We start from the raw sequence: 23,478 nt of genomic DNA, 5'->3' as shown, positions 1-23,478 counted from the left end.
GGGGGCAGTCAGGGGGCGGGAAGTGGGAGGGGGCCAGGTTGTTTGGGGAGGCACAGCCTTCCCTACCCAGCCCTCCATATAGTTCTGCAACCCTGATGTGGCCCTCAGGCCAAAAAATTTGCCCACCCTTAATATAATAGCAGACAAGTGAAGAGTTCACTAGCTGCTGTCTGAGATTCCATTACACTGCCCTCTCCTGGTCAACTGAAAGCCTATAATCTTGTACTTTATTAGCCCTAATTTATATGTTTAATTCCAATGCTTGCAACTAAAGTTCTGGATAGACATTTTTAGCTACTTCTGAATAAATAGTTACCCAGGAGGCATCAGCCAGTTTCTAAATCAGCAGAATTTTATCTTTATACTATGGAGCACCTAGATAAGAGAGCCTAGCTGTTAGTCAGGGACAGTGTCATAAATTAATCACATTTAAGAGAGTCAAAAGCCATTTTGCGGTTAGATGTTTCTATATATTAGGAGTATCATTTAATTTTAACTAGAACTTAGTTGCAGACTTACTAGAGATGAAGCTGAGGGCACTAGAGCATCACCTGCAGATTAGGGTGGGATTTGTGCTCCTAGATCATTTAGGCACTTTTTAAAATCCTACTGTGCTTCAGCTATTCAGAACTGCAGTACACATGCCTGGTGACACACTGATTAAGAAGTTATTTGAGTGATAACACTTTTCTCCTGGTCTCTACTGGACTGTTGTGTCAGATGGATGTGTCAGGTCTCATCACTATTATAGTCACACCAGGAGATATAGTATTTGTTTAAAGAGAAGGAGTACTTGTGGCACCTTAGAGACTAACCAATTTATTTGAGCATAAGCTGTAGCTCACGAAAGCTCATGCTCAAATAAATTGGTTAGTCTCTAAGGTGCCACAAGTACTCCTTTTCTTTTTGCGAATACAGACTAACACGGCTGTTACTCTGAAACCTGTCAGTATTTGTTTAGACCATTAAACTTATACCTGGTTGTACATTGTCTGATTAATACCAGACTTCCCAAACCACTAGGTTATTTAAAAGAAAAAGAAAAGAGGGATAGATAGCCAAAGATCAATTCTGTAGTATTTGCCGAAACTTTGCTATGAATCTCAGTGAAAAAGCGGACAGATTAAGCCAGCTGCTTTCTTGATTTATTTTAAGAAAATATGACAAGCGCTGGGTATTTAAGTTAGCAGTTACTTTGCAGTATATCAATTTTATTTTACTGCAATCTGGAAGAGTATCCATTTACTTGCCACAAATCAAGTAATGTATACAGAGTACATCCAAAAAGGCAAGTGCCAGATAAGTTACATTATGATTATCAATATTACATTATGATGAAAAAAGACCACGAATCATTCAGTCTTAACACTGGTTTTGAGGTGTCCCAGTTCCTAAAGATTCATAATTTAATGCTTTGCCTGGAAAGGGAAGGTAATTCTCCTTGCTACAGCACTGCCAAGAGGCCACTTGACACTTCTTCACCTGGAGAAGCCAGTGGTCCCCAATTCTCCTCCTATTTCAACAAAATGGTTGCCTCTAATTAATGCCACCTTCTGTTGAGGGAGAACTACTATTTTATTAACTTGTGATGGGCCAGTTGTTGCAGCAACTGACTGTTCAAAAGGGGTCAAAGGCCTGTTTTAGTCAATGTAGTGAGACACCTCTAAGCCACCAAGACTCCAACAAATACCAAAGGTTGTGTCAGCCAGCAACCAACCGGGTCAAACTTATACCCTAGAATGATTAAGGAACACTCAATCTTGCTTCCCAACCCAGACTCTGCTGGGTTTCTATCACCACCCTCAAGGGGAACCAAATGTCTAGTAGCAATTAAGCCTTGAGAAAGCAGCAGGACTCTCCTTTAGGAGAGTACTGACAAGCCTAACTTTTGGCACCTATGTGGGCTCTGCCTCTCTGAGAGGATTTTAATACCCAGTTCACCAAATCTACAGACACCTGTTAATTTGTTACATGTTTTCTGCACCCGTGTTGTTTATTATAGGTATATCTACACAGAGTTATTCCTGGTCACCTCCATGTGTGGACGCTCATTCTGGAACAGGAATGCCTTGTTCCCATTTAGCTTAATGCACAGCGGTTAAACTAAAGAGAAGCAAAGGACTCTTGTTCTGGAATAAGAACGTTCACACATGCAGCTGCTGGTCAGGAACAAAGACTGCACTTTAGGTTCACATTCTGTCTTCACCTGCATTAACTTTCAAGTGTGGACAAGCCTTACATCTCCTTGGTTGAGTCACTATGTGGCTAAAGAGCAGTCTCAAGTGAAAAGATGTAGCATCACTGTGCAGGTCAGTTAACGGAAGGGTAGGAGGTTAGCTGGAACTTTAACTCTCATGACTGAGGTTCTACCGGTTTTCCTTCTGCTAGTCAGTTGCAATAGTGGATGTTTTACATTAACTTTACCCAGGATTCAGGTAAGACTTTGAGATGTTAAACCAGGAGACCAAAGGCCTCCCAGTTGGCCTTCTGATGTCCTCAAGGAGGCACATTCACTGTTTAGGGTCATGTCCTCTAACAGCATATGAGAAGCAGTGTCATTAACCCTTTTTCCTGGCTCTCGCTTTCGAAGTGTGTGGTTCTCATGCCAAAGACAATCCTCCACACTTGGGCACTCAACAGCTACTCTGACTATTCAAATCCTTCCTTAAAGCACTCTTCCCTCATGAAACCTTCAATGACGACCCAACAAATTGAGTTTTTAAAAAAAATATTAGAATTCAGGCCTTCAATCAGTAAACTGGGATATTGTCTGTCTGCTTGTAAGTCCCCCCGCCAACCCCTTTGAGGCAGGGACCTTGTTGTTGTCTAGGTACTGTACAGGGTTAATCATATTATTGACTCTCAAAAAGCCACTGTTCTGCTTATTATGCTGGCTATAATGGAGTAGAAGGAAAGGGAGTTAGGTTCTATTTATACTGGCAAAGGAACAATGCAAGCTGCACTGTTTTAAAATATGGTTCATACTAACACTGTTATAGAGTCAGTATAGGCTGGGCTGGAAGTATTCTGGAAACACTGCACTAACTGAATGACTAGCAGGGGAAGTATGAATTTCCACACAAACCATGGTAAATCATCAGGCTCCAGCATTATATTCCTATTGAGACACATGCGGACAATTAACAGCACCCATGTCTATTGTCTGCAGATCCACTTAAGATGTCAACACACAGGGATATAATCAGAAAGTAAAACGCTTATTTTTTAAATTAAATCTTAAATTTAAGATAAATAGCCAGGGATTAAATTCTACATGGGAGAATCCAAATCCACAGATTTCTATTGGTACTTGGAAATCAGCAGTGTTAAAGAAAATGAAGAATGTGATCTATAAAAATTAAGTTTGATTATTAAACCTGTAGAGCTTGTTTGTCAGGCAATGACTCTTTCAGCTTGGTGTTAGGTCCCATTACATATAACCTCTCAGAGTTTTAAAATTCAGAACCGAGATTAATACTGAATAAAGAAGAACTGTGACTATGTAAACCATACATTTTTCCTTGACTTAAACTGGAAAGATTTTGTATGCAGTATCATACATGACCACCAAAATGCTGCAAGAATGCTCACACCTGCTACTGCACAGGGCAAACTCTAGAAAGGAGTCTGCGTAGGATTACTCTAGGGCAAGAGATCAGGCTGGCTGGTACAAGGCTGTGTCACCAAGGGCCCAGCCACACAGCAGCCTTCTCCCAGACCCTGTGCTTTCTACAAAGCCTGCCAACCTCCTGTGCTTCTGTACAATTGCCTCTTGCCAAGGAAAGAACAGCAAATCCTAAATCAAACTTTAATTAAATGGTTAAACAGTTACCTCACATCAGTAGCACCACTAGAAATGGATTTAATGCACTCTAGCCCCAGTACAATCCAAGACGGAGGTGGAAATTGTTCCTTCATTTAGGCAATGGAGAGTAAACCCTGCCAAGAAATTTGGAGACACATGATCAGAGACCAAAACCAGAATAGCAGAGAGAAAGAGTCAGTCACAATTAACCTCTCTCATTGCCTGTGAGGGCAAGTCAGCCTTCATCTCCACTGTACTTACCAAAATGCCTCATTCCATCTGTGCTACAAAAACCACCATGCTGCAGGCATCAGGGCTCAACATGGCATCCACCGATTCTGTAACCCAGCTAACCCCCTGAAATATAGCTAAGGGCCAACATACCCTATCAACAGAAACTGAGTAATACAGGGGGCCAGTGGCTCAGTGAGATCCAGAGCCTAGACTTAGAATAAGGCGTCCCTGCTTCCTACTCCCATCCCTCTTGCTGACCCCCATATCACACACCCATGTGCATTTCCTCCAATCCCCCTCTCTGCCCTCACTACACCCCCAACCTCCATCTCTGCCCCCACAATTCACCCTCCCCACATACACCCCACCCCAGATACACCTCATCCCCCTTGCTTCACCCACTACACCCAAACCACCTCATTAGTCCCACTATTCACCTTCCCTACATTACACTCCAATCCCCCTCTACCCACACTACACCCCCCAACCTCCCTTAGCTGGCCCCCATTACTCATCCTCCCCACATACACCCCATCCCTCTTGCTTCACCCACTACACCCAAACCCCCTCACTAGTCCCACTATTCATCCTCTCCACATATACCCCCTGCCCCTTGATGGCCCACACTACACCCCACAACACCCTCACTATGCCCCCATTATTTACCCTCCCACATACACGCCATCCCCCCTCTCTGCCCATACTTCTTCCTGGCCCCCATGATTTCCCCCCCCCCATACACCTCATCCCCCCTCTCTGCCCACACTTCCCCTGGCAACTTCCCTTCCCGGCCCCCCATGATTTATCTCCCCACACATACACCCCATCCCCCCCCTCTGCCCACACTTCCCCCCGCAACCTCTCTTCCTGGCCCCCCATGATTTACCCCCCACACACATACACCCCATCCCCCCCCGCCCACACTTCCCCCAGCAACCTCCCTTCCCCCCATGATTTATCCCCCCACACATACACCCCATCCCCCCCTCTGCCCACACTTCCCCCCGCAACCTCTCTTCCTGGCCCCCCATGATTTACCCCCCCCCACACACATACACCCCATCTCCCCCCTCTGCCCACACTTCCCCCCGCAACCTCTCTTCCTGGCCCCCCATGATTTACCCCCCCCCACACACATACACCCCATCTCCCCCCTCTGCCCACACTTCCCCCCGCAACCTCTCTTCCTGGCCCCCCATGATTTACCCCCCACACACATACACCCCATTCCCCCCCTGCCCACACTTCCCCCCGCAACCTCCCTTCCCGGCCCCCAATCCCCACTACACCCCCCATCTCACTCACTGGCTCCCATTATCCACCCTCCCCACGAACACCCCACCCCTCGCTGGCCTCCACTGGCGGCCCCGGGGAGGGGAAGGAGGCCGGGGGCTCCAGGCCCCCCCGCCAGCGACCCGGCCGCCGTTTGGTCTCGCGCGGCCGCAAAGGAAAGGCCAAGGCGAGGAAGCCGTAGAGAAGGCGGAGCCGGCGGCTAGAAGGGTGCTGCTGAGGAAGTTGCCCAAAAGCGTTAACCAAGAGCGGCCCGCGGAAGTTGCGGTCCTCCCAGCCGCCTTAAAGGGCCCGCAACGGCTGCAGCCCCTGCCGGGCTGCGCCAAGCTCACCCAGGGCCCCGCGCGACACGTGACCCCGCGGCCGGCGACGGCAGACCCCGGCGCTGGGCCCAGCCCGTGGGCGGGAAGCTGCGCTGAGGGGGCGCCCTACCGGACTGGACGTAGGACCCAGCAGTGAGGGGAGGCGGGGTGAGCCTGGGGGTCAGCCCCAGGGGTAGCGCCCCCCCCCAGCCCCTGGACACCCCCAGAACTTCAAGGGCTGGAAGTGGGGTGAAGCAAGGGGCACCCTGCACCCCCATAAAACATCCGGGGGAGGGCAGCGTGGAGTAGCGCTGAGAGCAGGGCCTAGGGGATGGAACTAGGCGGGTGGGGCTGCAGTAGCACCCCCTGGTTTGAAGAGGTTTCCATTATCCAGGGTTTCCAGTTTGGCTCAATCGGTTTCAGCACCCCCTCTTTATAAATGGTTCCATAGAGCAGGGTGGGACTGGCCCCACGGCTCCTGGCTTCTCGCCTCCCACCCCTGGAAGGGGGATGGGACCTTGGACAAGTCACTTCTGCTCCCTGCTGCAGTTTCCCCACCTGGAGTAGGAGGATAATGTTATGGCCATCTTATTTATGACTATCACAAGGCTACATCCTGAGGCTATCCAGAGATTTCCAGTAACAGCCAGCATAAAAATTCAGACCCTCCTGTTCCAAAAGGACACCCACTTTGCCGTACAGGGCCGATGACACAGCGGAGATGTTCTGGGTGTACACAATAGAGGGCAGTAGTGCAGTTATTAGACAGTTTGCTATAACACCTTCCTACCCACCCATCTCTGAGGGGGATTATGGGACAATACATTAATAATTGTAAACAGTTATAATACTTTGCACTTCAATGACACTTTCTCTTGTAGCAGCCAAGTAAATTATAAACTTTATTACTGCCCTCTGATTGTACCATGCACACCTGCTACTTTATATTAACACTGCATCAAATTCACCCTTGGCACAACTCCACTGAAGTCATGAGAATTACACCGATGGTGAGTTTGGCCACTTCCTATAACTAACAGCAACTTCAGTGGTGAATGAGTTGTGAGTGGCCTTTGTTTCATTTGTACCAGTTTCCAAGTGCAATGAATAAAATAAGCCACAGGCTATAGCTGCTTTGGGGTGTGTAATTTCATTGTTTTATTTCAGAAAATCTTGGTTAGAGGCCCGGTCCTGTAAACACTTACTACTAGGCATGGTGACGTCAATGGGATTTCTCATTTTCACTATGGATGCTACATTTAGCATGATCAAGCCCTGTATTTATACAGCTATGGGTAGAAGCCAGCTAGAAAAAGGCATACATCAGGGTGCATAAAAGAGGGAGCTGAAATTTGGCCATGGACACCATGCCTCACAGTGGCAGAACAGTTTCAAAGCTGAATTGACACTTCCTCTCCCATTCTGCAGAGTCTGACTTCAAAGTATTAATGCTGAACGCATTTTTAGACTTTTCCCTAAAAATTAATTTATGACCTGAGGTCAAACACAAGAAGCTTTAGCCCCAAAGGTACGTTTCTGCTGCAGTAAGCTTGAACCAACCTATAGACCTCAGAGATTTATGCCATTGAGTTCAGTGGGAGTAGGAGAAGGCCCTTAAACTGACCATTCTAGCTCAGCATTAACTATTTAGCTGAAATTCTGTGCTGTGCTTCCTGGAGGTGCAGCACAAGGATACGGGGGACAAAGGTGTCTTTAAGTTAACTTGGAACACTCCCAATTCTGGCTCCTATGGGGGCCAAAATGACCCCCAGTGTAACTTAGATCAACCCTGGAGGTTGCCTGTGGGACTACAGCACTGCCCCGGGAACATCTCTTATGTTGGGATTTGTGGGAAGCCCATATTGTGGCCCTACTTGGTGCCTAGGATGATCCAGGTAATTATAGGTCTGTCAGTCTGACATCAGTCCTGGGCAAGAAAATGGAGTGGCTAATATGGGACTTAATAAAGAATTAAAGGAGGGTAATATAATACATGCCAATCAACATGGGTTTATGGAAACTAGATCCTGTCAAATTAACTTGATATCTTTTTTGGTGAGATTACAAATTTGGTTGATAAAGGTAATGGTGTTGCTGTAATATACTTAGACCTCTTTAAGGCATTTGACTGGGTACCTCATGGGTACCACTTTTTTTTATTAAAAAAGTACAATAATATTAAATTAACATAAGAACATAAAAAATGGCCATACTGGGTCAGACCAATAGTCCATCTAGCCTAGTATCCTGTCTTCTGAAAGTGGCCAATGCCACATGATTCAAAGGAAATGGACAGAACAGGGCAATTATCAGGTGATCCATTCCCTGTCATCCTATTCCAGCATTATGGTACACATTAAATTGAGTAAAAGCTGGCTAACTGATAAATCTCAAAATGTAAGTGTGAGTGGGGAATCATCATCAAGCTAGTGTGTTTCTAGTGGGGTCCCACCGGGATCAGTTATTATTCCTATGCTATTTAACATTTTTATCAGCGACCTGGCAGAAAACAAAATCATGACTGATAAAGTTTACAGATGACACCAAAGTTGTGGGAGTGCTAAATAAGGAAGAGGACAGGTCACTGGTACAAAGCGATCTGAATCACTTGGTAAGTTGGGCACAAGCAAACAATATGCATTACAATATAATTAAATGTAGATGTATGCATCTAGGAACATAGAAAGGAACATAGAACATAAGCCATACTTACAGTGTGGTGGGGGACTCACACACTGGAAAGCAGTGACTCTGCAAAAGGTTTGGGGGCACAGTGAGCTGCTGTGGCCAAAAAGGCTAATGAGATTTTGGGATGCATAAATGGGAATCTTGAATAGGAAGAGAGAGGTTATTTCACCTCTGTATTTGGCATTGGTGTGACTGCTGCTGGAATACTATGTCCAGTTCTGGTGTCAACAATTCAAGAAGGATGTTGAGAAAGTGCAGAGGGTTCAGAGAAGAACCATGAGAATTGCTAAAGGATTAGAAAGTGTGCCTTATTGTGATAGACTCCGGAGCTTAATCTATTTAGTTTAACAAAGAGAAGGCTAAGGGGTGACTTGATAAAAGTCTGTAAATACCTACATGGGGAACAAATAATGATAATACGCTCTTCAATAGAGCAGAGAAATGTATAATAATGCAATGGCTGGAAGTTGAAGCTAGATAAATTCAGACTAGAAATAAAGTGTAAATTTTTAACAGTAAGAGTAATTAACACTGAGCAATTTATCAATGGTGGGGGTGGATTCTCCATCACTTGTCAATTTTTAAATCAAGACGGGATGTTTTTCCAAAAGGTACGATGCAGGAATTACTTTGGGGAAGTTCGTTGGTCTGTGTTACACAGGAGGTCAGACTAGGTGATCACAGTTGTCCCTTCTGGCCTTGAAATCCATGAATCTATGAGTAAATCTCCCCTGGACCCTGCAGGCTGTTAATGGCCCCATATGCTTCTGCAGTCGTATTTGGGTTTGCAGTGGAGGGTGGGAGGAATCCCTCATAACTATAGAGTTGTTCCTGACTTGTTGTCTATGATCTCTCTGGTCCACAGTGCATTATTCTGTTGGAGGCAGGCTGTAAAAGATACATCCTTGTAGTCTAGGAATTACAAAAATAATACAGAAATTCCAGATACCCAGAGTTATAAACAGAAAATCCTGCCATGCTGTTTTGAGCAGATGACACCTGCAGTGAAGTTCTGTGTTTATTCTGATTTATAATTGAGACTAAGTGATGGATCTACCTAATTCATAAGGTTCTTTATTATGAATTAACACTTCCTAATTATGTTGTAACTTTGCCAAAAAATAGTCCAATTAAGACCAGAGATTATCCCCTAAATTTTATGAGTGTTATATCATGCTTTAGCCATGCAGTCCCCATCAATTAATGAGTCAGTGGCTTAAGACCCCATGCTGTGCTTTGGTCATTAAATTAACCCCTCAAACTACTCTTCTGATTTTCAGAGGCATTGAACACCCATAACTCCAATTAAAGTCAATGGCATCTGTTGGTGCTCAGCACTTCTGAAAATTCAGCCCTCTAATTAGGCCCTCTGAAAGAGAACGCTCATATTAAAGTATAGGATAAGCAATTTCATATTTCTAAGCTGTCATCACAATTCAACTCCCAACTCAAGCATTACGTTAGAAGGCAAAGGAATAGAAGAAGTGAGTCAATTCACATACCTTGGCAATAATGTCTAACCAAATGGCGATGTCCACAAAGAAATGATGCCATGAATTGGCATAGTGTCAGCTGCATTCACCAACATAAACAAGTTTTGGTCATTGAACATCTGCAACCTACAGACCAAAGTATGAATCTTTAACTCAAATGTTACTTTCATTTTAACATCTGGATGTGAAAGCTGGAAATCAACCAAAGGTACAGACAGATGTCTAAATGCCTTTGAAAGGATGCCTCAGAAAAATACTAGAATTAAATGGAATTAATTTATAACAGAGTCAACAACCCCTATCGCTGAAGTTATCCGGAAAAGAAGATCGAAAAATTTGGGACATATCTTAAGAATAAAGCCAGAGCATCTGCCACGGCAGGCGTGCCATTTGGCAGCTGCAGGAACATGCAAGCAGGGCCAGAAAAAAAGAATGCCTCCTCCAAATACTAGAAAGGGAAAACTTATGGGACTTCACAACATAGAGGACATGCAAAGAGCAGCCCAGGATAGGCAGGGATGGCTGGGTCTTGTCCATTCCCTTAAATGAACCCTGTAGGCACCTAAACTCACTAAGCATCTATGTTTTCAGGATAAGAGTTCCTGCAGTGCCTGTTTTTGCCTCTGGCCATGTGCACTGCTGCCTCAGTCTAGATATCTGGACACTTATCTCCCACTTAAGCCTCAGAGCAATTCACAAACCAGGGAAAGAAGGACAGCCAAACACCTAAGTGATGTATAGGGCCCAAACTGGTGTGCTCAGAAGCCACCTACTGGATTGGGTCCCATTCAAAATCAGGCTGCTGGCAGCAACAGTGGTACAGCCCACCTTCTAACTCAGTGGTTAGAGCATTCACTTCGGATATGGGAGAGCCAGGTTCAATTACCCCCTTTCTATAAGGGGGAAGGAAGGATTTGAACAGAGGTCTCTAACTTCTTAGGGAAGTGCTCTAATCACTGAGCTATGGGATATTCTGATGTGGGACTCCCTCAATCTTTCCTGCTGAAGCTGGTCCACTATGGGTAAATAATAAAGAGTGATTGGAGGAGGGATCTCCCACTTCTCAGGTGAATGCTGTAACCACTAGGCTTAAGTTATAAGGTGAGTACCACCCCCATCTCCTCCTCCTCTGGCCATTTGGTATGGAGTGAGGCAGGTTCCTAACTCATTCTCACAATAAACTGCTTAGGCGCCTAAGTCACCTGACTCCAGGAGACAGGTTCTCATTGGTGGTAACTAATAGAGATAGGCGCCTCCCTGCAGCCTGGACTTAGGTGCCGAACTCTCTCCCATTGGCTAGCTTAGATGGCTCCCCACTTAGTATGCTAGCTTTTGTGGATCCTATTCCTAGGCACCTAACACAGACTTTGTGGACGATGGTGTGTGCCTGTGATTTTCTAGGCCCCTAAATGTTAGGTGTGACACAACGCAGCATAACAATACCTAAGTCCCTTTGTGGATCCAGGCCTAACTGTTCCCCAGGACCAGCTTCCTTGCTCCAAAGGACTACTTCACGGCTTTCATCCACTTTCCCTGGAAACATGCAACAGGGTAACTACCGCCTCTGGCCTTAAAGGGCCAGTGCCCCATTAGAGTCACACAATAACCTCGCCTGAGTTAGAAAATTACACTGTTGCGTCCGTGAGACTGAAGCAGGGCAAGTTGCAATGATGCAGTGCATTTAAACCAGCCAGCCTGATTTGGGTGCAGTATTGCTCTGGGTCCAGACATTGCACTCCTTGGCAAATACTGCAGCAGTGCTGTTGTCTGTGTATCACTTCCACACTTCATGGCACAACTCCTTAAGGCAAAAGTGAGATCATGCAAAGTATTGTGGATGCCCATTGTAATCCTAGCAGTCAGGATCAATGTTATGTAACCTCATTGGGAATCGCTACCATTTCCAGAATTGGTTGCAAAATGAAGGACACGCTGGAGGATCAGAGTTCCCTCTCTGCTTAAACACTGACATTTCTGAGTCATTGCGTGAGATGGGCAGAGCTAGTAAAAAGACTCAGAAATCCTGACTCCCAATGCTGTGTTTCAACCCCTATACACAATACCCTGCACCCACCTGCCATGTCCTTAGCACTGAAAGATATATTCTAATGCAAGTGAGACAAGCGTTAGAGCTTACACAGAGCTCTTCTTCAGGTCTGTGTGAGCTCAAAAGCTTGTCTCCCTCTAACTATCAGAAATTGGCCCAATAAAAGAGATTACTTCACCCGCCTTGTCTCTCTAATATCCTGGGACCAACACAGCTGCAACAACACTGCACATGCTCATGCATTCAGAATGAGGAAAAGGAAGAAAGTGACCTTGGCCAACAGGTTCAAAAATCAGTCACTATTAGTTTATTCCACAATTTAGAAAAAATATTTTACACTGCACGTCTCCCCTCTGGGGTTAGCTTCTTTCTTTGTTTCAAAATCCGTGTCAGGAATCTAAAAGGGAGGGGTATCTTTAAGCTGTTATGTCTTATGACATGCACAGAAGATCAATAGGCTTGGGGTCTGTTGGATCAGTGAGTGGGAAGCCATTTTCAGACCTCTCCACCAAGCTCTCTTCTCTCTATCTTTCCAGGTCAGCACGGAGCTTTAAAAATACATTTTTTGCAACAAACCTCCACATGTTTGGAGTTTGGATTTAGCTCACAGAAGAGTCCAGAGGTTCAGAAACTTTGCTGAAGTGTCTCTGAATTATCTGAGCCTCCCGACTCTGCATGACTGGACTGGGACTTTCATGAGAACAAGCTTTGTGGGCCAGTCGAAAGCCAGACGTGAAAAAATACTGAAGATTTCAAGCCCTCAAACTGATTTGGTTATAGAAATGGGTAAAGGTTCTGCATGGAATGTTCTTTTATCCAAACCTGTTCATTCATCCCCAGTTAGTGCATGTTCACATGCCGTTCTTGGATACAGCAAGTCTGGATACAGCTCTTAAGTACAGGGACCCCTCCTAATGCAATGGAAGGAGTATTAGTCTTCTTACCAATTGTGATGGTACCAAGCCACAGACTTCTCATGCAGATTTCAAACACCCCAAAGTTTGGGGCTGCTTGAATCTAGGGTTTTGTTCTACCTATTATAAAGAAATGGACCATTTACAATATTCAGATTTCAAACAGCCACATAGGCTAGATATGTTCAGACAGATGATTTTATTTCAGGTCTATCTCTAGTTAAAAGGGTACATATATGAGAGTTTCAGTCTTTAGAGCAGTGGCACCTTGCACTTATTTAAAAATTAATTAAAAAAACATGCAATTTAGTTCAATCCCCATGGCATTTGAGGCTTGTTCTAATGCTTTGTCCAGCCTAGCTTGAAATGGCTCCAGGGATGGGGCTTCCTGCATTCCCATTTGGAGACAATCCCACAGTCCAACTTTTCTCAAGAAGTTTTCCCTTTATATTCAGCCTGCATTCCCCTCTTCTTAACTTCATTCCATTTGATATATAATGGCCCTGATAAATAACATTCCATTTTCAGCAACTGCCTCCCCAGAAGTACCAATATTCCCCTCCCTAGTAACCCCTGTCAAGAAGCCATCACACAAAAGTGTCTAAGGTACCTAACATGTTTCTTTCCATTTGCTCCATTAACCCCATCTGCATCTTCTCCAGATACAAACATGCTTCCCAGCTGTTTTAAATTCCCCTGATGAATATTCATGAGGGCAGATTCTGCCAGACAGACCTTCTGCTTTCATCCTCCCACACATGTGAACAATTAATCATGCTCCGCCTGCTGCAGATGCCCGGCCTAAGGGATGAGAAGAGTATTTACTTGATACAGCTGAGCCTCTTGAATGGTGAAGTACACTGTATGTACAGCTTTGGGGATTTATATTCTCTGCTAATTATCTGAAGTTTCTGCAACTTCAGTGACTCTTAGTGAAATTTGCCCTCCGCCCCTCTCCCATACTTTACCACAGGCAGTATCTGTTAACATTACCCAGAGGGGTTGCCTCAATGCAAGCTATGATTAACGAAACCATCACCCACCCACACAAAAGATGCAGGGAAATCTGTGGCAAGGACTGACTTAAACCCAGAGGAGCCAGCAAAACGAGGGTTCAGGATAAAAATTCAGTTTTATCCTCCAGCCTTAACTCATATTCCACGGTGTTTGTCTTATCACATGTGAGAAGCGGTTCAGAATGAATGACTGTATTGATTTCCATTAGCATTCACAGAACAATAAAGGAATAAATACATACAAATGAAAAAAATCCAGTATTTTCTTCTACAGTTGGGGGAATGGGAGAACATTTTAATTGGTTGCTGTAAGTATCATCATATTGGGTTTTATTTTATTCTGGAAAATGCTCAGCTACACTTGCCTATCCATCAGCCTGGTAAGAGCCAGAACAGAATCACTTATCGTTGAACAGCTACCCACACTTTTAATTAGAATGGCCTTTTCTTTGTTACTTACAGATACCTAAGGTGGTTACAGTAGCCTGTTAAAAGAGTCCCTTGACTGACGTTGGTAAGGGTTTTGTCATTTATTCAGTGCTGGGGGGAGGGCCATAGGAGGTTACAGACTTGGCAAAAAAAAAATTTTTTAATTAAAGATCAAGCCAGGTTTCTGAGGGGTGCATTTCAAGCACTGTCTGGCCAAAGCTGCTGCTTGCAAATTATGACAGAGGAACCCAGCACTTTTTTTAGACCACCATAAGCACTGCATTTTCACCAACAGGATTAGGCCCGATATGGATATTGGGAGGAGGAACTAGACTGACCAATGAAGATCATGGTTAGGGGTTGGGTTCCTCTGACTGCCCAGGAGCCATTAGCTGATTGTTAGAAAAATAAAATGTATAAAATAATAACACCTTTAAATTCAACACCCACAATTCTCAGGCACGCCAAAGTAGGTATGTGGCTTTTAGCAGTAAAACACATCACAGTCCTCTGAGTATAGGGGATAAAAGCCACACACAATAAGGGTTATTTGCTTATTCACTTGCCTTACAAAATTCATGAGCAAATTAAAATAGAACCAGCCACTTCCCTAGAGCCCTTAACAGAGGATCTCCATGTTCTTTACAGACATTAAATTAACCTCACAACACCCCCTGAGGTTGGTAAATATTCTCCACATTTTACAGATGCGGGAACTGAGGCAGAGCTTATGGTCAAAATTTTCAAACCTGAGAGCCTAAAATCAGACTCCTAAATCCTAGGTAAGCTCCTAAATAAAAGTTTGGCCTGAATGTTCGAGGTGGTGGCTACTTGTAGCTCCCATTGAATGGAGTGGGTTTTAGACTGGGCACTGAGTGTAGCAGGGGAAACATGTTGTATCTTTCCCAGGAGTGATACAATAGTTGCCTGGAAGCTACATGAGGAATCCTGTCTGAGTCAACCAGAATTTCTCCTTGGGATTGCAGCTGCAGTGCAGCCCAGTTAGTTTACTATCCACCCAACCTAGCATGTAGCTAGTGGGGATCTGCAGGTCATTTGCATGAGCTTGTGGTATTCTGGTCAGTTCTGCAGCTTTTGGCAGGGGCACTGTTTATCCGCACTGTTATCGGCTTCAGTAGGAGTCCAAAGCTTTCTGCTGAATGGCTTGTGTCCTACTCCTTTCCCCTCCCAATGAAGCTGGGATCTCTGACTTTGTGCAGTCAGACAGAATGGCTGGTATTTTCTTCTCTATAGAGTTTCCCATAGTGTATGTGTGTTTGTTTGGTTGTTTTTTCAAGGGAAAGGTGATTAAACACACACGCGTCCTGCAAATTTTAGGGAGGGGAAGGAAGAAACCAGAAAATGTATTTAAAAATGGAACTGAATTACACAATAAATTGCACAAAAATAATGTAGTAATCTCCCCGTACATAATTTGTGCAAATAATAGTCTCCCCTCAGCTGACAATATTAATAGAATCTATTCCAATACTTTCCATTTTCTGTAAGATGCACTAAAAAAGGTCAGTATTCATTTGGCTCAGACAAAACGTGTTCAGTCTGGTAACGTGTGAAAGGAGACACTAGGGAACTACAGGTTCTCTACCAGTGGGATAAATGGGAACCTGCTTAATGGATGAGGAATTTACCTTTGTTGTGACCTTTAATGCAGAGCTGGGGTGGCAGGCTTTGGGGAACAGCAGGGAGCAATCTAAACTGCTTTCCTCTGCCCCTTTTGTTTATTACTTCTAGGGGTGAATTATGTCATTGTGGCCCTAAAATTGCCGGGAATAGATTTGGGGAAGGAATGGGAGGATTATTTTTCTGTCAAAATAGAAAAAATATGATATGATCTATTTTTTATAAAACAACTTCCATATTCTGACAAACTGTATTGTTTTTTTTTTTTAATTTATGCCTCAGAAGGAGACATCCACAGCCATTAAGTCAATATATATGGAGGATTCACAGACTGATTTCACTAGCACCTAAACCCCCAGATACATTAATGTGAAATAAATCAATATCTGTATCTACTTTTCTATCTACTGTTTTTTATGGGCCAGATTCTTATACCTCTTCTCATGCTGAACAGTACGTGACTCCCATTGACTTTGGCAGGTCCACTTGTGGAGTAATATGGTCCTTTGCAGCATGTATAAAGGTATCACAATCAAAGTTCCCTTCAAGGTATTTCAGTATAAATAGTTCAACAAAAGAAGACTCTTAACAATATACATGCAATAGCTCTCCTACCAATGGCTGATTAAAAATTAATAAGCACTCGCTCTTATTTCTGCCATAACACCATCCAGTAGACTTTTTATGAAATATATGTATACATTACACACAAAAACTAGGTTAAAAGGACATTATTAAGGTTACAAAGTCAAGTGCTCAAAAATAAGGAAATTACAGAATTCAGGTTCTTCACCCCACCCCACCCCATGGGTATGCCTCATTCAATGCACAGGATGGAAGGTGCTTGCTTAATGAATTGCTATTCAATATTTAATTTTTTTCTTCATTCTTCCATGTGTGGCCCTATTCCTGGTTTACTGCACACTATTCAAACCCTACTCTGAAGACAGAATTGTTAATTTCCTCATGAGTTTTCTATGGCACTTATCATTATAACATCTGAGTGCTTCACAGATATTAATTAATGTATTTCCACTATGCCCATGTCAGATGAGGGGGCAGTATTATTTTCATTTTACAGATGGGGAACTGAGGCACAGAGAAATTGAGGTTAAAAGTGTCTACTAACTTTGTGTGCCCTATGACCTGATTTTTTCAGAGCACTTTATATGTTCAAAGCACAGCTCCCATTGACTTCAGTTGCAGCTGTGAGTGCTCAGCACTTCTGCATATCAGACCTTACAGTCTGAAGTCAGGCACCCAGAAAAGGGGGAACATACCATTAGTGACTACCTGTGAAAAGTTTGGTTTAAGTGACTTGCCCATCATCACACAGGATGTGGCAGAGGCATGGATAAAATCCAGTTTTCCAGGGCAGCATTCAAGGGCCTTAACCATGCATAAGCAAGCTTAATTCTGGCATTTCCTAACTTTTGAGTGCTTGACTTTGTAACCAAAATAATATTCTTTTAATGTCTATTTTTAAAGCAAAGGAGGACTTGTGGCACCTTATAGACTAACCAATTTATTTGAGCATAAGCTTTCGTGAGCTACAGCTCACTTCATCGGATGCATACTGTGGAAAATACAGAAGATGTTTTTATACACACAAACCATGAAAAAATGGGTGTTTATCACTACAAAAGGTTTTCAGAAACACAGATATTCCATCATATGGTATTACATTGACACTTACATGGGTCATCAGCACGGCTGGCACTTTTAGAGCCACAACACAGACCTATGCCACTTGAAATGATGGAGTAACTGATAGTATTAGTAAGTTGTCATCCTCTGTGTGGAAGAGCAACAGAGGGGGATGAAACATTTTGCCTGTGGATTTCACAGATAGTTGCTGACAGCAGAGAAATGGTGACACAGAGGAATCTTGGGTTTCATTCCAGATTTTGGAGGGAAGTGTTCTCTAGTGGGAACAGACTCTTCTGCCCATCCCCTCCAACCTGTCCTTGTCCCAGTCCTGTCTCATCCCCACAACTCGTTCCTACAGGGTTCATTGCTTCGTGTTCCCCTCTGGTTCCCTGATTTTTAGCCTTTGACCTCACTTCTGTTCCTGTTTTCTCTTTCATTGTCGTACATACTCACTTGTGGCCTGGGCCTAGAGGTTCCCGCCCCTACCTGAGAGTTTTGGGTAGGCCTAGTACCAACAAAGAGTACACCTTGTTCCTTCTCCCAGTCCCTCCTTCTCCTCACCTAGCTGGTTCCAATCTCCTTTCCCATAACGTCCTGGTCTCACTGTGCTGGAATACACCCCTGTATTCACACCCTACACACCACTGTATTATTCTTTGTACAAAATATGCCTTGTAAGGTATCATCTGAAAACTAATAACTTGCTGGTCAATAATATCATGGTGAAATGTATGTAGCAACATTGTATGTGAAGTTATGAACTAAGCTGAAATCATGACTGAGGTGTTTAAGCCTGAGGAGTGGGTAAACCTGTTTCTCAAAGACAAAGGACAAGCTGATGCCTCTAGCCAAGGGTCATCAAAGCTGATGGGCAATCACGTATCAAATGACCATTCTTGGGCAAGGAAGGGGCTCAGAAACAAACAGATCTTAGCAAACAATAACATGGAACCGCTTTCACTGCCAGACTCCTTGTCTCTATCCCCACAACGGGAATGAACTTTATCTAGGGGTAACCCTCAGGAAAATGCAGTTCAAAGAGTGACTGAACTATAAAAGTGAGGGGCAAAATCACACCCCCTGGCCCCCAAGTTATCACTCCCTATCCATCTCACTCTGTCACCTAAGAAAACAATAGAAACAGCTTATTGACTTTGGGAGCAGACCCTGACCTGAAACTTGAAACCCCTCAGGAGGCAGTTATTAACCTGCCCCCAGGGGAAGCTTCTTCTGGACCCCATTTAGATACTGATCTCCCTATACCTGGAAGCATGAGGGCTTATACACCTTCCCAACCTGCTTTTTGGTTTTGTGTGTGTGTGTGTGTGTTTTCTTTAAATCCTTGATATTATAACTCTGGGTATTCTTATCCATATAAATGTCCAGTCCTTTTTTAAAATCCTGTGGAGCTCTTGACCTTAATTTTACCACGTGGCAAACAATTTTACCTTAAGGGCACCCCAAATCAGCAGGTACTTCTGAAAAGTCGGGCCTTAATCTTTTATTTCCATTTTATTTAGTCCTTCTTAATAGTGGCCACAAGAGGCTCCTCACAGAGTAAAAAAGAGCCTGCAAATATGCGGCTTGCCACTCAGTGGCCTTGTCTACTGGGGTGAAGAGGAGTGTTTTTCGGTCACATCAGATTAGCTCAATTGAAAATTGCTTTTAACACTGTTGTTATAATTAAGCCTATAACTGTACGCTAACAGTGAGCTCAACTGTAAAAAGAATGTGAAAGTTCGTAAGATGCCAGAATAACCTAGCACAGCAAATGTTGATGGGTTTGAGAAAAGATACAGACGGGAGACAGACTGAATTAGTCCAAAGAAAGAGCCTACTGATATAACTCAAGGGCTGTGTTAAGATCATGCCTGGTACATAACAAAAGTGTGGAACCAGAAATCAGTGAACCAAAATTGGTGTGTCAGAAACTAGGCCTACTTGATGGACAAAATAATGAGGGGATGGGCTGTCCTGTTCACCATTCCCTGGATGGGTCCTTAAAGAAAGAGACCTTGGAAGAAAAACGGACTATAAGAGCAGGCTTCACCATCCTAGCTGCCACCCCACCCCTAGGAGTCTAGACCTTCTTCATCCTTACCCTGAGAGATGTCCTGACCAGAACGGGCCAGAGCAGCAAGGATAAAAATGGATGATTTTTTTGAAGAAGGAAATAATCAGATTTTTTATTTAAATTGGGTTTTTTTATTTTGTTATTTAAATTATGTTTTTCTTTTTAAAAATAAACCTGTTTAAAATGAAATCTGAATTGAATACAAAATATGTTATGGACTATATTTATTATTATTTCTTAAAACATTTAAATAAAAAGAAAATATGCTGAATCCATGAGCCTCTATCAGAAACTCGGAGTTAAAGGCTGCTTTTCTATATAAAGAAAGATGTTTTCCCCCTGATTCTAACTATTGAGGTCAAGCTTTATAAATATGACACAATAGATCAGCCTAAGTAATTTAGGAGACTTTCTCGTTTTCAAGAGACTAAAGCAAGACTAGAAACCTAAGATCCAGTTACTTTAATCTGGGCACATTTGAAAAATTTCCCAGGATTTGCCTGAAATAATCTGTTTAATTCACTGACTACAGTTAATCCCTCTGTTTAATAAATAATTTAGATGTAAAAATGAAACATGTATTGGGTACATCAACTTCTCCTATCAAAACATTTAATGTTGTTTTGTTTAATAAAAATAAATTTTGTATGTGGTTTTGTGTTTAATTAAATTCCAGTTACCATCCTAATGCAGCTTGACACAAACCATGAGCACAAAGTTAATTATCTAGTAAATAAGCAATGTCATTCACCATTTTCTAGCATATTAAAAATGTATAATTAATAAGAATCTGAAAATATTAAGCTATATAATTGCTTAAATAAATGTATATAGTTATCATGTACCCTCCTGGATGGCAAAAAGATGCACCAAATCTAGTGTAATGGCTCTATTAGTTGTAAATTAACATATTGAACGGTTATATCAACCAATGAGGATGCACCTCTCTTTAGAAAATAACTGAAGTACAAATGGAAACACTGATGAAAATCAACGATTTAAACTGAAGCTTTCCATATGGTGATTTAAAGCAACTCACCCTGGGCCAGAGAGAGGGACCCAGACGACATCACCACCACGACCAGTATCAGCTGAATCCCAAAGACCACCTGGAATGAAACAGGATCGGACTTTAACAACAACAGCAACCGGTCTAGCCCATCACAACTAACTTCTTTTCTATTCCCCAATAGGACAGTTATCACCATCTTTGATACCATGAGAGTCAAACAAAGGGGGGTTCCTTTCGAAAAACTCTCTCCAGCTAAAGAGAAAGGGAATAAGGAAGTTGTTAAATTGAAAGCCGTATTTAATACTTTGCTTTTCAAATACTTTAACTATTTTCCCTTCTTTTCAGTATTTTTAACAAAAAGTTAAAAGGACTTTGAATGGTGTGTTTGCCACGTACTAAGCAGGTTGACATCTCTGCATACCAAACCCCAGACCTTGTTTAACACTGTCTAATGCTGGACAGTGACTGGGTTATGTTAACACCTTTAGCCCATATACAGTATTACATATAAATTAATACAAGAAAACAGGGATAGACAGTTTCACAGCATTGAGATGGTTGTGTAGTACAGCTGTATGTGCATGGGTGTTAAAGCCTTTTCTTTTTTTTTGCCAAGTTAAGCTAAATCAATTGAAAAACCACACATTTCCTCAAAAAGAAAAGGAGGACTTGTGGCACCTTAGAGACTAACAAATGTATTTGAGCATAAGCTTTCATGAGCTACAGCTCACTTCATCGGATGCATGCAGTGGAAAATACAGTGGGGAGATTTTATATACACAGAGAACATGAAACAACCACACATTTCCTATCCTTGTAGACTGAGTCAGAGAGGGAAGAAGTGTGAGTGAAAGACATAGGTGACTAAGGCGTTGTCTACACTATGCAGCTTTTAGCGACACGACTGGGCCACGACAGCCGTGCCACTAAAAGGTGCACAGTGTAGCTGCTGTTTGTCGGAAGGAGAGCGCTCTCCCGCCGACAAAAAACCTCCACCCCCCACGAGCGGCGGTGGCTTTGTCAGCAGGAGAGTGCTTCTGCCAACAAAGCGCTGTTCACACCGGTGCTTTTCGTCAGTAAAACTTTTGTTGTTCAGGGGTGTGTGTGTGTTTTTAACACCCCTGAATAACAAAAGTTTTGCCGACAAAGTTCCAGTGTGGACAGAGCCTAACAGACCACAAGACTTCCATGAATTTTTCACCAGAAACATAATGTAAAGCAATTTGCATTTTGATGGTGTCTTTTGACATCAGCAGACAATGTCACTAATCAGTAAGAAGAAAGCACAGCTGGCGTTGCTTCCAAAAGGACAATCAAGGCAGCCTACCCATGGACAAATGAGCAGTGGTCACTCCCCAGTTTTTCAAGGACTTGCAGCACATACATCCTCCACAAAGTGAAACTCACATGTGGAGCTAGGCTGTGGAAGGCAGCCTGCCATTCTGCCTAGATAAAAATTCCTGGGGTCACTCATCTCAAAGATGTGCCGAGGTCCTGCAGGGACAAACAGCAAAGCCAAGGAAATTGTAAAACAAATGTAGCAAACAATGTAACCTACCTCACCTGTTTCGTCCATCCTTCTATCTCTCTCTCATACACACACACAACCCCTTCTATCTTTCTTACTGTGCAGTTGATAGGAATCTGTATGGATTCTACACCAGCCTGGTGTTGACTAATTGTCTAAACCATGCCCTGGTGCCTTCATTTTTCATTAGCATAACACTGTCAAGGCTGCAGCAAGCTTTAAATGTTACGTATCTCATTTGTACAGCTCACCTCCACCCACATGGCTGATGGCAGGGAATAGTTCTGAAAACAAACAGGTTTTTTTAAATAAAAGAAAACATCACGTCTCTGAGATTTACACGTTCGATCAAACGTAAGCCTGAATTCTCTCTCTCTCTCTCTCTCTCTCTCTCTCTCTCTCTCTCTCTCTCTCTTTTTTTGCGGCGAGCAGATAATAGGTAGATTTATCTAACCATCTGTTTTGTTACACGCTTCTTGGCTTGGCAGCTTATTTGTTTCTATTAAACCGCGTTCATCTCGACTGACATTTAAAGGACCATTCTATGATTACTGTCACTGTCTAATACATGGATTCTGAAACCAATCCCCTTGCCCCCCGATGATGGATTCACATGTTTCTGTCACTGTAATTTGTTTTTCTTCTGCTGCACATGCTGTGCTCTAGCTAAATGCTTTTACTGTCAAAGGCAGTTTTCTAAAGGACCCACCCGGCAGAGCTAAGCTGTAACTGAATGGCTCTGGGCAAACTGGAGCTGCCTTCTCTTTCAACAGCTTTAGCAAAATAAAATAACAGAACTCTTTGAAAGCCTAATTGCATTTTGGAACCACCTTTCCTCCCCCTTTCCAAGTCACTGTCAAAACAGAGAGTTAAACATGATACACCAGGATATTGCAATTCAGTGGCTGCATGCATACACACAGCTGCTTAACCACCCATGTGCAGAACACAGAATAGAACTCATGACCCTCTGTTCTCCAAACAGAATACCCCTTGAGTGCAGGAGACTCAACCCTAGCTCTTTCAGGAGCACCAGTATGAGGCTCCTATCCTCCTGTTGACCAGATAGAGTGGGCAACGTAACCATAAACATTTGAGGCAGTCTGATTGCAATGAACAGTTTGGCAGCATAGAGAGCACTAAGGGGTGCTTTATATAGATATATAAATAGTAATTGAAACAATGAATTCACACTACTTTTGCTTGTTTGGGTAATGTTGATTGCCAATTTGGATACTGAACCACTGAGGTCTGAGTATTACTGCTTGCATAGCATCTCTGATATCAGAACCCTATCCTGTAAGCAGACACCACCCTGCTCCTATACAGAATATACAATGAGTAATTTCCAAACT

At 43.2% G+C, this 23,478-nt stretch overlaps 1 protein-coding gene and 1 non-coding gene across 13 annotated transcripts in view; both read right to left on the bottom strand.

Moving 5' to 3' along the window:
- The window catches only part of SEC14L1 (SEC14 like lipid binding 1), a 120,611-nt gene extending 98,443 nt beyond the window's left edge, over window positions 1–22,168 (bottom strand). For 8 of the 12 annotated variants that reach the window (XM_048817839.2, XM_075119320.1, XM_075119331.1 and 5 more), the window contains exon 1: window positions 3,833–3,939. Coding sequence is in view for 3 of the 12 variants with exons in the window: in XM_075119319.1 (XP_074975420.1) it covers window positions 3,833–3,918 (86 nt within the window). In the remaining 9 variants the exon portion in view is untranslated. Of the gene's footprint in view, window positions 1–3,832; window positions 3,940–4,066; window positions 4,354–20,622; window positions 20,693–22,153 lie in introns of those variants that run through there. The other 4 variants (XM_048817830.2, XM_048817828.2, XM_075119319.1 and 1 more) reach the window with 3 other exon arrangements.
- LOC125621911 (small Cajal body-specific RNA 16) lies at window positions 3,541–3,722 on the bottom strand. Its single transcript, XR_007352623.1, has one exon.
- Window positions 22,169–23,478: the final 1,310 nt, after the last annotated feature.

The sequence above is a fragment of the Caretta caretta genome, chromosome 14, assembly GCF_965140235.1.
Source record: "Caretta caretta isolate rCarCar2 chromosome 14, rCarCar1.hap1, whole genome shotgun sequence".
NCBI lineage: Eukaryota > Metazoa > Chordata > Testudines > Cheloniidae > Caretta > Caretta caretta.
The sequence above is the reverse complement of the archived record's forward strand: the minus strand, read 5'-3'. Positions and strand labels throughout refer to the sequence as shown.